Genomic DNA, 14100 nt, shown 5'->3' with positions numbered 1-14100 from the left:
GGCTTCCTACCAACTCAGGTCCCTTTCCCAGGATCGATCATGGGGCTTTGTAAGTGCCCCAAGAGAAAGGTGACCAACCTGTTCTGCTTCGAACACCGGGTCAACGTCTGCGAGCACTGCCTGGTAGCCAATCACGCCAAGGTGGGGCCTTCAGGGGAGCGACTGAGCAGGGCACTGGGTGGGCAAGGCGGTATTGGCTTCCTCCAAATCAATGAGGGACCCCGCGCTAGAATGTAAGCCCCACAAGGGCAAGGACTTGGTTTATTTTGTTCACTGATATATCCCCCGCCCCCAAGAGAGAGTCTGGCGCACAGTATGTGCTCAATAAATATTGATTGAACAAACAAAAGGATGAGTCTCCTCTGTGACTAGAGAAAAAGAGACTGTCAGACCTTGGGGTGATAGGCCGAGCAGCCCCAGCACCAGTTGTGACATCTCTCTCCCACTCCAGTGCATCGTCCAGTCCTACCTGCAATGGCTCCAAGATAGCGACTACAACCCCAATTGCCGCCTGTGCAACATACCCCTGGCCAGCCGAGAGACGACCCGCCTTGTCTGCTATGGTGAGGCCTTGGCACCTCGGGGGGATCAGGCCAGCCTCAGGGGCCAGCTTGGTGACTGGTTTCCAGGCCCTCCTCAAGCAGCAGGACAGTGAGTCCCCCAAGTCTCAGAACCCAGATTCTAGTCATATTAAAGTTCCTCACCTGCTCTGTAAGTTCAGGCAAGTTATTCTTCCTTTCTAGGCCTCACTGTCTTTCCTAAAAATTAAAGCTCCTAGTTCCTCTTTCCTAAAAATTCAGACCTGCCAATCTGGAGGTTTGAGCGAGAGCCAGTCAAGCTTATGTGTATGCTGGTGGCCGTGACTATCAGCTAGCCAGACCGGCATGTCGCTTTCAGATATTCAGGATCCACCACTGATTCCAAGTCTAAACAGAGAGGAAGTGAGTTTCCCACATTAAAGTTAGCTAAAAGAAGTCAGCAGACATATGTGTCATGACTTTGACCTGAATCTGGAGTAAGAGCCTTCGCTCCAGTTTTTGAAGGAGCTCATGCAAGAGGCAGCTCCATATGTGTTTTTCCTTATGAGTGCGTGTGTGTACTTGCAGGCACTTAATGTACACTGTGTGTTTAAATGAGTGTTAGTGTGTTGATTAGTACTTGGGGGTGAATGAATGGGTAAATGTATGTACGTAAACATATGAACACAGGTGTGTTGTGGGAGTACAAGAGAATGCATGGTTGAATGTGCCTGAGTGTTAGCAAACCTGTGAGTGTATAGATGTGTATGTGTGAGGGCTCCTGTGGCCATAGTGTAGATATAGTGAATGCTACTTGTGTTTGATTATGTGCTTATAAGCACATGTACATGTGCGCCCAGGGATGTGTACATGCATATGTGTGCCTGTGTGTATATCAAGGAACCTTTTCTGAAACTGTTCATTATTAGCCATTAGCCCAAAGAGTATGATGAGTGCAGGCCCAGAGAGGACTCACTGAAAGGAGAGGTGGCGTTTCTTCCCACCCAAACTTACCCCTGTGAGCTGGACAGCTTGGTAGCACTGCCTGGACTTAGATGGTGATAGCCAAGAAGACTGATGTTTTAGGGAACAGGACGGGGAGGAGAAGGCTCTGGCACACACGTGTGTCCATATGTCCTGCAATGGTTTGGGGGCTATTGCTAGGCTAGGAGCCCTAAGTGTCTTCTTCCTCATGTCTCTTCTCCCCTGTCTCATGGGCCCTAAGATCTCTTTCACTGGGCCTGCCTCAATGAACGTGCTGCCCAGCTACCCCGAAACACGGCACCTGCCGGCTACCAGTGCCCCAGCTGCAATGGCCCCATCTTCCCCCCAACCAACCTGGCTGGCCCTGTGGCCTCCGCACTGAGAGAGAAGCTGGCCACGGTCAACTGGGCCCGGGCAGGACTGGGCCTCCCTCTGGTGAGAGTCCCTCTGTCTGTCTGACCATCCATCTGCCCTGGGCCCCACCTGAGCCAGATGGGTGGGGACAGTACTAGGCAGCCTGGTGACCCAGATTCCCTCCTCCAGATCGATGAGGTGGTGAGCCCAGAGCCCGAGCCCCTCAACACGTCTGACTTCTCTGACTGGTCTAGCTTTAATGGTAAGTGGTGGCTTCCACCGACTGTCTGGGCTTTAGCCTCCCTGCTCTGCTGACAGCTCCCTTGGTCTACAGTCACATGCTCTACCCCTGAGCTCTACCCACTACTTCTGCTGATGGCTCTCTTTCCGCCCACAGCCAGCAGGACCCCTGGACCAGAGGAGGTAGACAGCGCCTCTGCTGCCCCAGCCTTCTACAGCCAGGCCCCCCGGCCCCCGGCTTCCCCAGGCCGGCCCGAGCCGCACACAGTGATCCACATGGGCAATCCTGAGCCCTTAACTCATGGTGAGCCTGGGAGTGACCCAGGCTGCGGAAGGATAGAAAGAGGGTGGTGGAGTGGTTTGTGTACGGGGAGCTTGAGGATCCAGAGAGAGACCCACCTGGAGGAACCTGTCCTCAATCCAGGCACAGCCATTACCTCCGCACAATTCTGAGATGCTCTGTCAGACTGAGGAGGGCAGGTGATCCCCCTAGCCCTCCCCAAAGCGGCCAGTTTTCCTGAGTCTATTGGTGCTAGTGGCTCCACCCTGTAGCCCCTAGGAAGGTGTATGATACGCGGGATGATGACCGGACACCAGGCCTCCATGGAGACTGTGACGATGACAAGTACCGACGCCGGCCTGCCTTGGGTTGGCTGGCCCAGCTGCTAAGGTACACAGGGTCAGGCGGGCGGAATGCCGGGAAGGGGTGGAGAGGGAGTGGGAACCAGAGGCCCTGGGAGGGACAGTTTCATAACCAAAGGGGCTCGTTCTGGGGAGTGACAGTACCTGGTGCTGGGGTGTGCAGAGGCCTTGGCTGTGCAGCAGAAGCTGTGGTTTGCTTCTCTCTGGGGCTGTCTCAGTGCCTCCTACACAGGAGGTTTGGACTCAGGCTCTTTGAGGCCCCTTCCTGAACTGACACCCCCTAATCTTTGTAACTCTCCCCGACGCCTGACACGTTGTAGTTTCCAGAACACAGTCGTGTGCCTCAGCTGGTCTGAGCTGCACAATAAGGCCCTATGGTGGCAAGTGCAGGAGTGATCATCTCTGAGGCACAGACAAGGAGATGGAGGTTCAGGAATGGGTGGTGACCGGGGCTTCTCTCTAGGCCGTGGGGGCCACCAGGGATTGGGGCCTGACCTGATTTTCCCCTCATCCCCCCAGGAGCCGGGCCGGGTCTCGGAAGCGACCGCTGACCCTGCTCCAGCGGGCAGGGCTGCTGCTACTCCTGGGATTGCTGGGCTTTCTGGCCCTCCTTGCCCTCATGTCTCGCCTAGGCCGGGCCGCAGCAGACAGCGACCCCAACCTGGACCCACTCATGAACCCTCACATCCGCGTGGGCCCCTCCTGAGCCCCCTTGCTTGTGGCTAGGCCAGCCTAGGACTTGGGTCCTGTGGAGGAGAGGCGGCATAATGGGGAGGCTGGGGGCACCTCTTCACTGCCCCTCTCCGTCAAGCCTAAGACACTAAGACCCTGGACCCAAAGCCGAGTCCACCAGAGTGGTTGCAGGACGGGCCTGGAGTCCCCGCGGGTCAAGCATTTGTCTTGACTTGCTTTCCTCCCGGGTCTCCAGCCTCCCACCCCTTGCCCCATGAAGGAGCTGGCAGGTGGAAATAAACAACAACTTTATTAAAACACCCGAGGCAGCCTTTTCGTTCAGCCTCCTCAGCCCTGTTCCGACTCCCCAGGCCTCAGTGGTTCTCCTCCCGGTACTCGATGGCCAGAAAGTCCAAGGACAGGCGGTTGAAGAACATGGCTCCGTTGAGCACTGGGTGGAGGAGAGAGCCCCCCATGAGCCCCAGTACCCTTCCCTGGCTACTCCTTGCCATATCTCAGGGTTCCAAAGCTCCCCGCTCCCCCTTGCACCCTCCCCCTCCCGCCACTCACTCAGGATGGTCAGGGCAGAGCAGCGGATGTACTTGTTTTCTGTCATCTCAGCATAGAGTGACCCCATGGCAGCCCAGCAGATGCTGATCACCTGGGAGAACTGTAGGCCCATCTAGTGGGAGAGTGGCCCCCTGACACAACAGTGGGGTTTCCATCAGCCCCCCGGGCCTCCCGCAGCCAGCCCTTGCGTCCCTGCCCCGAGTCTACCATCAGGACGACTGTGTAGTGAAAGCTCATGCGTTCGTAGTGGTGGGTGATGCAGAAGTTGTGCACGTCGCTGATGAAGATGCCCAGGTGTAAGAAGAAGAGCATCAGTGCAGCCGTGGTGAGCATCATGCCTTTTGGGAAGAAGAATGTGGCGATGCGGTCTCGCAGCCGCATCTTGCCCACAGAGTAGATGCAAGTCAGACTTGAGAGCTGGAGCAAGCAGGCCCTGCCCAGGAAAAGCAGCAGTCTCTGGTTCTAGAGTGCCTGGTATGGAATAGCAGTGGGATTCTAGAACCAGGAGGACAGTGGAGGGGACAAGATTCTAGAACACAGGCTGATTCCAGCCAACACAGGACTGCCTCACAGGTGGTAGGGGTGCTCTGAATTGTGAGATCAGTGGGGGCCCATAAGGCGAAGGGGCAGCAGCCCTAGTTGTCCCATACTCACTCTAGACACTTTTGTGCACATCTCAATTTTCCCACAATGGAGGCAGCGTGAACACAGTCTACAGATGAAGAACTGGGGCTCAGAAAAGTTGAGGGGTGTGGTCTAGATTCACAGCAAGTTTTAGGCAGATGAGAGATTAGGACCCACCTGCATAGCTGGAAGGCATTCCCAGGTGAGGGGAGGCCTGGGGTGAATCCCAGGTTCCAAGTATTTGCTCTACCCTCCGGTGGAAAGGAATTACGAGAAGGAAAGATATCAACAGATTCTTCAGAGCTGTCCCGGGATCCTCCCCGTGCCCTTCCCAGTGTGGCCCAGAGGGCACCTGGCTTTACCATTCTCTCCCCAGATGTTCTTACAGGACCCAATGCTGGTCAGCTTTCCTCTCTGCCACCTTCAGGTGCTTGGAGCAGTTTCACCTCCATCCGTCCAAGAGTCCCATGAGACAGCTGGGGCTGGTGGCATAAATCCTATTTGACAATTGAGTCTGAGGCAGAAAGGATGGTCTTCCTCAAGTTGTCATGGCCAGTAAGGGAGGGAGTCAGGACTGCAACTAAGATCTGATACTACCTGAGGCTGTGCTGAGCGAGCAGGGTCAGATGCAAGCCAGAAGGAAAACATTTCCTCCATGCATGTAAGAGATGAGAACGAGGCTGGGGGTGGTAGCTCACACCTGCAACCCCAGCACTTTCAGAGGCCCAGGTGGGAGGATTGCCTTGGGCCAAGAGTTCAAGACCAGCTTGGGAGACAGCAAGACCCCATCTCTCTTTTTTTTTTTGAGACAGTTTCACTCTCGTTGCCCAGGCTGGAGGGCAATGGCGTGATCTCAGCTCCCCGCAACCTCTGCCTCCTGGATTCAAGCAATTCTCCTGCCTCAGCCTCCCGAGTAGCTGGGATTACAGGCATGCACCACCAAGCCCAGCTAATTTTGTATTTTTAGTGGAGATGCGGTTTCTCCATGTTGGTCAGGCTGATCTCGAACTCCCAGCCTCAGGTGATCTGCCCACTTTGGCCTACCAAAGTGCTGGGATTACAGGCGTGAGCCACCACTCCTGTCCAGCAAGACCCCATCTCTTAAAAAAAAAAATTGCTGAGTGTGCTGGTGCGTGTCTTTAGTCCCAGCTACTCAGGAGGCTGAGATGGGAGGATTGCTGGAGCCCAGGAGTCCCAGGCTGCAGTGAACTATGATCATGCCACTGTACTCCAATCTAGGTGACACAGAAAAAAAGAAAGGAAAAGAAAAAAAACAAAGGTGAGCACTCCAAGGCCGTCAACAAAATATGCCAGAAAAACAGCCAGAAATGGTATAGAGTGAGATGACAGCTCCCAGGGATTGAAGCAGGAGAAGAGGAGGGAGGAGTACAGGACTTGATGTTGAACTCAGCCACCCCACTGCCTCCTGCCCAACTGTTTGCCCCAAAAGTTAGGTCCCAGGTCAGCCCAAGACCCACAGGCTGCCTCCCAGCAGTGGGATTAGAGCCTGCACCCGCCGCCTGTGCTTGCTGGCCAGTCTCCAGACGAGCACAATAATTCTTCAGAGCCCCATCCTAACCACATGAAAGGGGTGATGCCCCAAGGCCCAGCTGTGGTCCCACTGTTGAAACAATTGTTTGTGCCTCAGCCCTTATTTGAATACAAATGAACTTTTATACATAAAAGTTCCTAGCTCCTAATTCTATTTATTTTTGAGACAGAGTCTCACTCTATCGCCGGGACTGGAGTGCAGTGGCGGGATCTCAGCTCACTGCAACCTCCGCCTCCCGGGTTCAAGTGATTCTCCTGCCTCAGCCTCCTGAGTAGCTGGGATTATAGGCATGTGCCACCATGCCCAGCTCTTTTTTTTTTTTTTTTTTTGAGACGGAGTCTCGCTCTGTCACCCAGGCTGGAGTGCAGTGGCCGGATCTCAGCTCACTGCAAGCTCCGCCTCCCGGGTTTACGCCATTCTCCGGCCTCAGCCTCCCGAGTAGCTGGGACTACAGGCGCCCGCCACCTCGCCCGGCTAGTTTTTTGTATTTCTTAATAGAGACGGGGTTTCACCGTGTTAGCCAGGATGGTCTCGATCTCCTGACCTCGTGATCCGCCCGTCTCGGCCTCCCAAAGTGCTGGGATTACAGGCTTGAGCCACCGCGCGCCCAGCTATCTTTTTTTTTTTTTTTTTAAGACGGAGCTTCGCTCTTGTTGCCCAGGCTGGAGTGCAATGGCGCCATCTCAGCTCACAGCAACCTCTGCCTCCCGGGTTCAAGCAATTCTCCTGCCTCAGCCTCCCGAGTAGCTGGGACTACAGGCATGTGCCACCAAGCCCAGCTAATTTTGTATTTTTAGTAGAGACGGGGTTTCTCTATGGTGGTGAGGCTGGTCTCGAACTCCCAACCTCAGGTGATATGCCCACCCTGGCCTCCCAAAATGCTGGCATTACACACGTGAGCCACCACGACCTGCCTGGATGATTTTTCTTAACACTATTCTCCAACTTTTAAAAACGTTTATAGACTTCTTTGAGTAGGCCTCAATCTATACCCTTTTTCATGTTCTTAAGATTATAGTTTCATAGGCTGAAATCAAGTATTTTAAATGGTTTCTAGACATCCCATTGATTCAGAGGTCAGCAAACTTTTTCTGTAAAATAGTAAATATTTTAGGTTTGGAGGACCATGCAGTCTCTGTGGTAGCTACCCAACTCTGCTCTATTTTTTTGTTTTTTGTTTTTTTTGAGATGAAGTTTTGCTCTTGTCACCCAGGCTGGACTCACTGCAACCTCCGCCTCCTGGGTTCAAGCGAGTCTCCCACCTCAGCCTTCCGAGTAGCTGGGACTACAGGTGAACTCTTCACCTTTGTGCACAGCTGCACTTTTGTCCAAGTCAGAACCCTGGGAGAGCAGCTCAGGAGGCTGAGGTGGGAGGGGAGGTCAAGGCTGCAGTGAGCCGAAGACAGCACCACTGCACTCCAGCCTGGATGACAGAGCAAAACCCTGTCTCAAAACAAACAAACAAACAAACAAAAAACAGGAAAAGAGAACCCTGAGAGTTATCCTCCACATTTCCACCCAGCCCTTCACTCAGCACATTCCATCAGTCAGTCACATAAGCTCTGCTGAGTCTGTCCTTTTTTTTTTTTTTTTTTCAATAATAGAGGGGGCGGGTCTCACTATGTTGTTCAGGCTGGTATTGACCTCCTGGGCTCAATCAGGTCTCCCACCTCCGCCTTCCAAAGTGCTGGGATTACAGGCGTGAGCCACTGTGCCCAGCCTTACGGGTTCTTAAATGTGAGTGTGTATCAGAACTACTTGAACTATTTGGGAACTTTCTAAAAAGAAGCTAGACCTGGGTGAACCCCAGAGTCTTTTTTTTTCTTCTTGCTCTGTCACCCAGGCTGGAGTGCAGTGGCACCATCAGGGCTCAAGCAATTCCCCCATCTCAGCCTCCCGAGCAGCTGGGACTACAGGCGCGCGCCACCATGCCTGGCTAATTTTTGTATTTTTAATAGAGACAGGGTTTCACCATAATGGCCAGGCTGATCTCGAACTCCTGACTTTGTGATCCGCCCGCCTCGGCCTCCCTAAGTGCTGGGATTACAGGCGTGTGCCACCGCGCCCGGCCTGTATTTTTTTAATAGAGACGGAGTTTCGCCATTTTGCCCAGGCTGGTCTCGAACTCTTGGGCTCAAGCGATCCACCCGCCTCTGCCTCCCAAGCGCTGGGATTACGGGAGTGCCTCGCGCAGCTCAGCGCAGAGACTTATAATGCGCCACAGATAGTCCTAAAGGCAATTCTGATGCACGTCAGAGGACCAGGCCCTAAGTAGAACTGCGCTAGAGGCACGGTACAGAATAGTGTACATGCATTTAATCCTCGTAGCCCCCTTGTGAAGTATGTACCCCAATTTTAGGAATGGGATAAACTGAGCCACTGCCCAGGTCTCGAGACAGTGGCGGGATCCCAGGAACACTCTACTCTGGCCTCACGTCCCACATCCGTCCATTGTGTCTGGGCACATATTCCGTGGGCCGCTTGCCTGCGGGAGTGCAGGTTTGGGAGCCACTACCCGTCCCCGTTCTGGGAGAGCAGCAACCCCAGGCAGTTGCACAAAATGCTTCCACCTAGGAAACTGGGGGAATTCAGGACTCTAGCGGAACCTTTGCAACCGGGGAAGACAGGTGCGGGGGAACTCTAGTCTCGAAGGACCTAGGGCTGCAGGGGGACGTTTCACCTGAAGGACTGCCTCGTTTCAACAACAACTTTATGGCTCCCGGAAGTTCCTCCCCCCCCCCGTCCTCTTCCTTCCCAGCCTCACGCCCGTGGGCTGCAGTTGGAGCGATGGCGGCAGCAGCTGCCGCCGGGCCTAGCCCGGGGTCTAGACCTGGGGACTCCCCAGAAGGGCCCGAGGGGGAGGCTCCGGAGCGTCGGCGGAAGGCGCACGGGATGCTGAAGCTTTACTACGGCCTCTCGGAAGGGGAGGCAGCGGGACGCCCTGCGGGGCCCGACCCCCTGGACCCGACTGACCTGAACGGGGCGCACTTCGACCCGGAAGTTTACCTAGACAAGGTGTGTGTGCGGGGAGCGGGGGATGCGGGGAGGGGGGAAGGGCACCAGGCCCCTGATATATTGCTCCCCCAGATCATGCCTCCGACTTTTTGTGAGGTTGAGGGGAGCAGGGGTTCATAAGAGGACGAGCCTCGGCCGGGGAGTACGAGCAGCTCAGGCGTCTGAGGTGATATGAATAGGACTGGACTGGCCTAAGGTGATGCGGCAGCTGAGGTCTCCTGGGCTGATGTGATAGGCCCCGGATTGGGGGCGTGGCCCAAGCGTTGACAGGCGCGGGGCTGGGCTTAGGCCGAGCCCCAGGATTTCAAATGCTGACAAACACCAAACAGGGTTGAACCTAGTAACCCCTGAGCTAGGCCACGTAGGGCCCCATGCCTGGGATTCCTGAGAGCCGGCGGGGGTTTGGGGGGTGGGGTGGGGATCAGAGATTTCTTGCACTGAAAGCCTATCAGCTGCGGGCAAGGCTGAGGGACATGAGTGCCTCCTGACCCGAACACTAACCACCCAACTTCTTCAGCTGCGTAGGGAGTGCCCTCTGGCCCAGCTGATGGACAGTGAGACCGACATGGTGCGGCAGATCCGGGCTCTAGACAGCGACATGCAGACCCTGGTCTATGAGAACTACAACAAGTTCATCTCAGCCACAGGTGATCCCCACGGGGACACACGCTCCAAAGTCTCACAGCCTCCATTCTCCCACCTGTGTTGGGAAAACCAGCAAGGGATTTAGAGGGGGGAGACTCAGATTCCAGTCTTGCCCTGGCATTATTCCATTCTCACCTCCTTCCCTTTGAGCCTTCGTTGTCAGACTACTGTAGAGATAATAGCTGCTCTCAGAGAGTTGTCTTAAGTACCAAAGGAGAGAAAAGACAAAAGGAGATTATTTGTTTATTTTTTAGAGACAATGTCTTGTTCTGTCTCCCAGGCTGGAGGGCAGTAGCATCATCATGGCTCACTGCAGCCTGGACATCCCAGGCTCATGTGATACTTCTGGATCCTCCCAAAGCACTGGGATTATGGGTGTGAATCCCTGGCCCAGCCCAAAGTGAAATTTTAAAATGAAATGTATTTATCTGAAGCACTTAAAAGGCCAGGTATGGTGGCTCATACCTGTAATCCTAGCGCTTTGGGAGGCTGAAGTGGGAGGATCACTTGAGCCTAAGAGTTTAAGATTGACCTGGGAAATACAGTGGGACTCCATCTCTACAAAAAAATAAAATATAAAAATTAGCCGGACATGATGGCGTGTGCCTGTAGTCCCAGCTACTCAGGAGACTGAGGAGGGAGGATCACATGAGCCTGGTAGATGGAGGCTGCAGTGAGCTGTGCTTGTACCACTCCACTTCAACCTGGGCAACAGAGCAAGACCTTGTCTCAAAAAAAAAGAAAGTATCTATCTGAAGAAGAATCCCTGACACGAGGCTGGGCGCAGTGGCCCATGCCTGTAATCCCAGCACTTGGGGAGGCCGAGGCAGGTGGATCACCTGAGGTCAGGAGTTCGAGACTAGCCTTGCCAATATGGTGAAACCCCGTCTCTACTAAAAATACAAAAATTAACTGGGTGTGGTGGCAGGCGCCTGTAATCCCAGCTATTTGGGAGGCTGAGGTGGGAGAATCACTTGAACCTGGGAGGTGGAGGTTGCAGTGAGCCGAGATAAGGTCACAGAACTCCAGCCTAGGCAACAGAGCAAGACCCTGTCTGAAAAAATAATAAGAATCCCTGACACCAAGGAAACCTCAGTAAGGTGTAGTTTCTCTTATTATTGATAGCTTTCTTTTCTGCTCCAGAGAAGAAAAGGTGGTCTTGGCCGGGCGCGGTGGCTCAAGCCTGTAATCCCAGCACTTTGGGAGGCCGAGACGGGCGGATCACGAGGTCAGGAGATCGAGACCATCCTGGCTGACACGGTGAAACCCCGTCTCTACTAAAATACAAAAAAAATTAGCCGGGCGAGGTGGCGGGCACCTGTACTCCCAGCTACTTGGGAGGCTGAGGCAGGAGAATGGCGTGAACCTGGGAGGCGGGGCTTGCAGTGAGCTGAGATCCGGCCACTGCACTCCAGCCTGGGCAACAGAGCGAGACTCCGTCTCAAAAAAAAAAAAAAAAAATAGAAAAGGTGGTCTCGTCCCTCCCTTTCTTTCTCTCTCCCTTCTTTCCCTCCTTAACTAAGCAAAGAGAGAAGATGTATGATATTAAGGGACACAAAGATGATGTCGAGGCTTTTTTTTTCTTCTGTCCTCTTTATTCTGTAGTGCCAGACAGTGTTCCCCTATTTTCCACACTAGCTTCTGTGCTGTTTTGAGGAGATGTACTACTCAGACTTTTGTAGTAATTGTACACCCACGTGTAGTAAGTCCAGGAGGCAGATCCGAAGGGTTTACCTGCAGTCTGTGGAATGTTCTGGGAGCATCTGTGGGGTTGCATTCTGATGTCTGTTACTCTCATGTCACAGTGGTGGGTGTGGTAACCTACACACATTGTTCTTTTATCTGATTTGAAGCATATTCCATGAGTAGGCACCTTTCTGTTAGCTAATACCAGCATCAACGTGGCAAGAAATCATAGTTTCTGTGCTGGGATATTTCTCACAGGAATTTAGTAAGATTACATTTTCCATTTGTTGGAATGTGTAATATTTTGAGACTTAGCTTTTTTTGTAGATCCCACAAAAGGAACAAACATTTGGCAAACTGCGAGGATAACCAGGAGCATTGATGTCTTAGAAGCTTAAGTGAGGGGCCGGGCATGGTGGTTCTTGTCTGTGATCCCAGCACTTTGGGAGGCTGAGGCAGGTGGATCACTTGAGGCTAGGAGTTCAAGACTAGCCTGGCCAACGTGGTGAAACCCTGTCTCTACTAAAAATATAAAAATTACCTGGGCAAGGTGGCGCATGCCTATAGTCCAAGCTACTTGTGAGGCTGAGGCAGGAGAATCGCTTGAACCCAGGTGGTGGAGGTTGCAGTGAGCTGAGATCACACCACTACACTCCAGCCTGGGCAACAGAGTGAGGCTCCGTCTCAAAAAAAAAAAAAAAAAAAAAAGCTAAGTGAGGAAGGTGTTCCATGACATGGATTTGATAGACATGGACGAGACAGTCAGGAAAGTAATGTAGCATGGAGTGTGTGTTGATTAGGCGAGAGAGAGAGAGAGAAATGAAAAAGGAACAAGGTCCTCAGGAAGGAGGCGGGTGGAACAGAGCAGGGATGGAGGCGTCGGCCTCAGCAAAGGGCCGGGAGCTCATCTATGGTAGCAGGAGGGGAAGCAGGATGTGGGCAGAGCCAAGCGGGTAGTAGATGTTCAGTTTAACTAGAAACCTTCCAGAACATGTTAAGGATTTGGCTTTTATCCACAGAGAGCTAAGACAAATGAGTGATGTGCTCAGATTTCTGGTTTGAATAGATTCCTCCAGCTGCACTGGTAGGAATGGATGGGGCTGAGCGCAGTGGCTCATGCCTGTAATCCCTGCACTTTGGAAGGCTGAGGTGGGAGGATCACTTGAGCCCGGGAGTTTGAGACCAGCCTGGGCAACATAGTGAGACCCGATATCTAGAAAAAAAAAATGGCTGGGTATGGTGGAACATACTTGTTAGATTAAACCCAGCTACTTGGGGAGGCTAAGATGGGTGGATCACATGAGCCCAGGAGTTGGAATTGCAGCCAGTATGCAAATGAAAGACCTTGGCTGTATTCCAGTAAGATTTCATTTACAAATGTGGGCGGTGAGGTTCTGGAGTGACATCAGCAAAAATGCTGGAGTAAATACATTAAATATTTTTATCCTCCATAAAAGCAATGAAAAAAATTAGACTGGGGGCAGTGGCTCACACCTTTAATTCTAGCACTTTGGGAGGCCAAGGCGGGTGGATCACCTGAGGTCAGGAGTTCAAGACCAACCTGGCCAACAAGATGAAACCCCATTTCTACTAAAAATACAAAAATTAGCCAGGCATGGTGACAGATGCCTGTAGTCCCAGGTACTCAGGGAGGCTGAGGCAGGAGAATCGCTTGAACCTGGGAAGCAGAGGTTACAGTGAGCCGAGATCATGCCACTACACTCCAGCTTGGGTGACAGAGGGAGACTCCATCTCAAAAACAAAAAACAAACAAACAAAATAGCCAGTTGTGGTGGCGGGCACCTGTAATCCCAGCTACTTGGGAGACTGAGGCAGGAGAGAATCGCTTGAACCTAGGAGGTGGAGATTGCAGTGAACTGAGATCACACCACTGTACTCCAACCTGGGTGACAGAGTGAGACTCATTTTCAGGGAAAAAAAAAAAAAAAAATCCATGAAAAATCTAGCCAGAATAGTCAGAAACAACTTTTTCCAAACTCTGGAAATTAACCAAGGTTTGCGGCAAGCAATCCAGGGAATATTTATTTAAGAAAAGTAGCTGAATCTTGGTAAGAATAGTGAACCCTGTGGTGTTTGAACTTGCCCTAGCCCCACTGCTTGCTCTCCAACTCAGCTGTAGCCTTAAAAAATAACAGCTCAGGCCGGGCGCAGTGGCTCACGCCTATAATCCCAGCACTTTGGGAAGCCAAGGCGGGTGGATCATGAGGTCAGCAGTTCAAGACCAGCCTGACCAACATGGTGAAACCCCGTCTCTACTAAAAATGCAAAACTTATCTGGGCGTGGTGGCAGGCGCCTGTAATCCCAGCTACTCAGGAGGCTGAGGCAGGATAATTGTTTGAACTCAGGAGGCGGAGGTTGCAGTGAGCCCAGATTACACCACTGCCCTCCAGCCTGGGCTACAGAGCGAGACTCCATCTCAATAAAAAACACAAATAAAATAAAATAGCAGCTCATGGCTAGGTGTGGTGGTTCATGCCTTGTAATCCCAGCACTTTGTTTTTTGTTTGTTTGTTTGTTTGTTTTGTTTTTTTGAGATGGAGTCTTGCTCTGTGCCCAGGCTGGAGTGCAGTGGCATG

General features: G+C 52.7%; 3 protein-coding genes across 5 annotated transcripts in view; 2 read left to right on the top strand and 1 right to left on the bottom strand.

Moving 5' to 3' along the window:
* VPS51 (VPS51 subunit of GARP complex) overlaps positions 1-14100 on the top strand; it is a 148382-nt gene that overhangs the window by 113535 nt on the left and 20747 nt on the right. The window contains exons 2-3 of one of the 3 annotated variants that reach the window (XM_050757121.1): positions 8927-9171; positions 9689-9818. In XM_050757121.1, the coding sequence (XP_050613078.1) occupies positions 8944-9171; positions 9689-9818 (358 nt within the window). In that variant the 5' untranslated portion in view covers positions 8927-8943. Of the gene's footprint in view, positions 1-8853; positions 9172-9688; positions 9819-14100 lie in introns of those variants that run through there. The other 2 variants (XM_050757120.1, XM_050757122.1) reach the window with 2 other exon arrangements.
* ZFPL1 (zinc finger protein like 1) lies at positions 37-3728 on the top strand. The gene is made up of 7 exons (XM_050757264.1): positions 37-141; positions 452-563; positions 1744-1937; positions 2046-2118; positions 2254-2400; positions 2649-2766; positions 3258-3728. The coding sequence occupies exons 1-7, from the start codon at positions 40-42 to the stop codon at positions 3442-3444; spliced, it is 933 nt and encodes a 310-aa protein (XP_050613221.1). The 5' UTR covers positions 37-39; the 3' UTR covers positions 3445-3728.
* On the bottom strand, positions 3702-5083 carry TMEM262 (transmembrane protein 262). Its single transcript, XM_050757322.1, has 5 exons — positions 4782-5083; positions 4635-4692; positions 4188-4361; positions 3981-4080; positions 3702-3861 (listed from the first exon to the last, which is right to left on the bottom strand). Exons 1-5 carry the CDS (start codon positions 4967-4969, stop codon positions 3785-3787), a joined length of 597 nt encoding a protein of 198 aa, XP_050613279.1. The 5' UTR covers positions 4970-5083; the 3' UTR covers positions 3702-3784.

Source organism: Macaca thibetana, chromosome 14 (assembly GCF_024542745.1).
Source record: "Macaca thibetana thibetana isolate TM-01 chromosome 14, ASM2454274v1, whole genome shotgun sequence".
NCBI classification, from domain to species: domain Eukaryota; kingdom Metazoa; phylum Chordata; class Mammalia; order Primates; family Cercopithecidae; genus Macaca; species Macaca thibetana.
The sequence above is the reverse complement of the archived record's forward strand: the minus strand, read 5'-3'. Positions and strand labels throughout refer to the sequence as shown.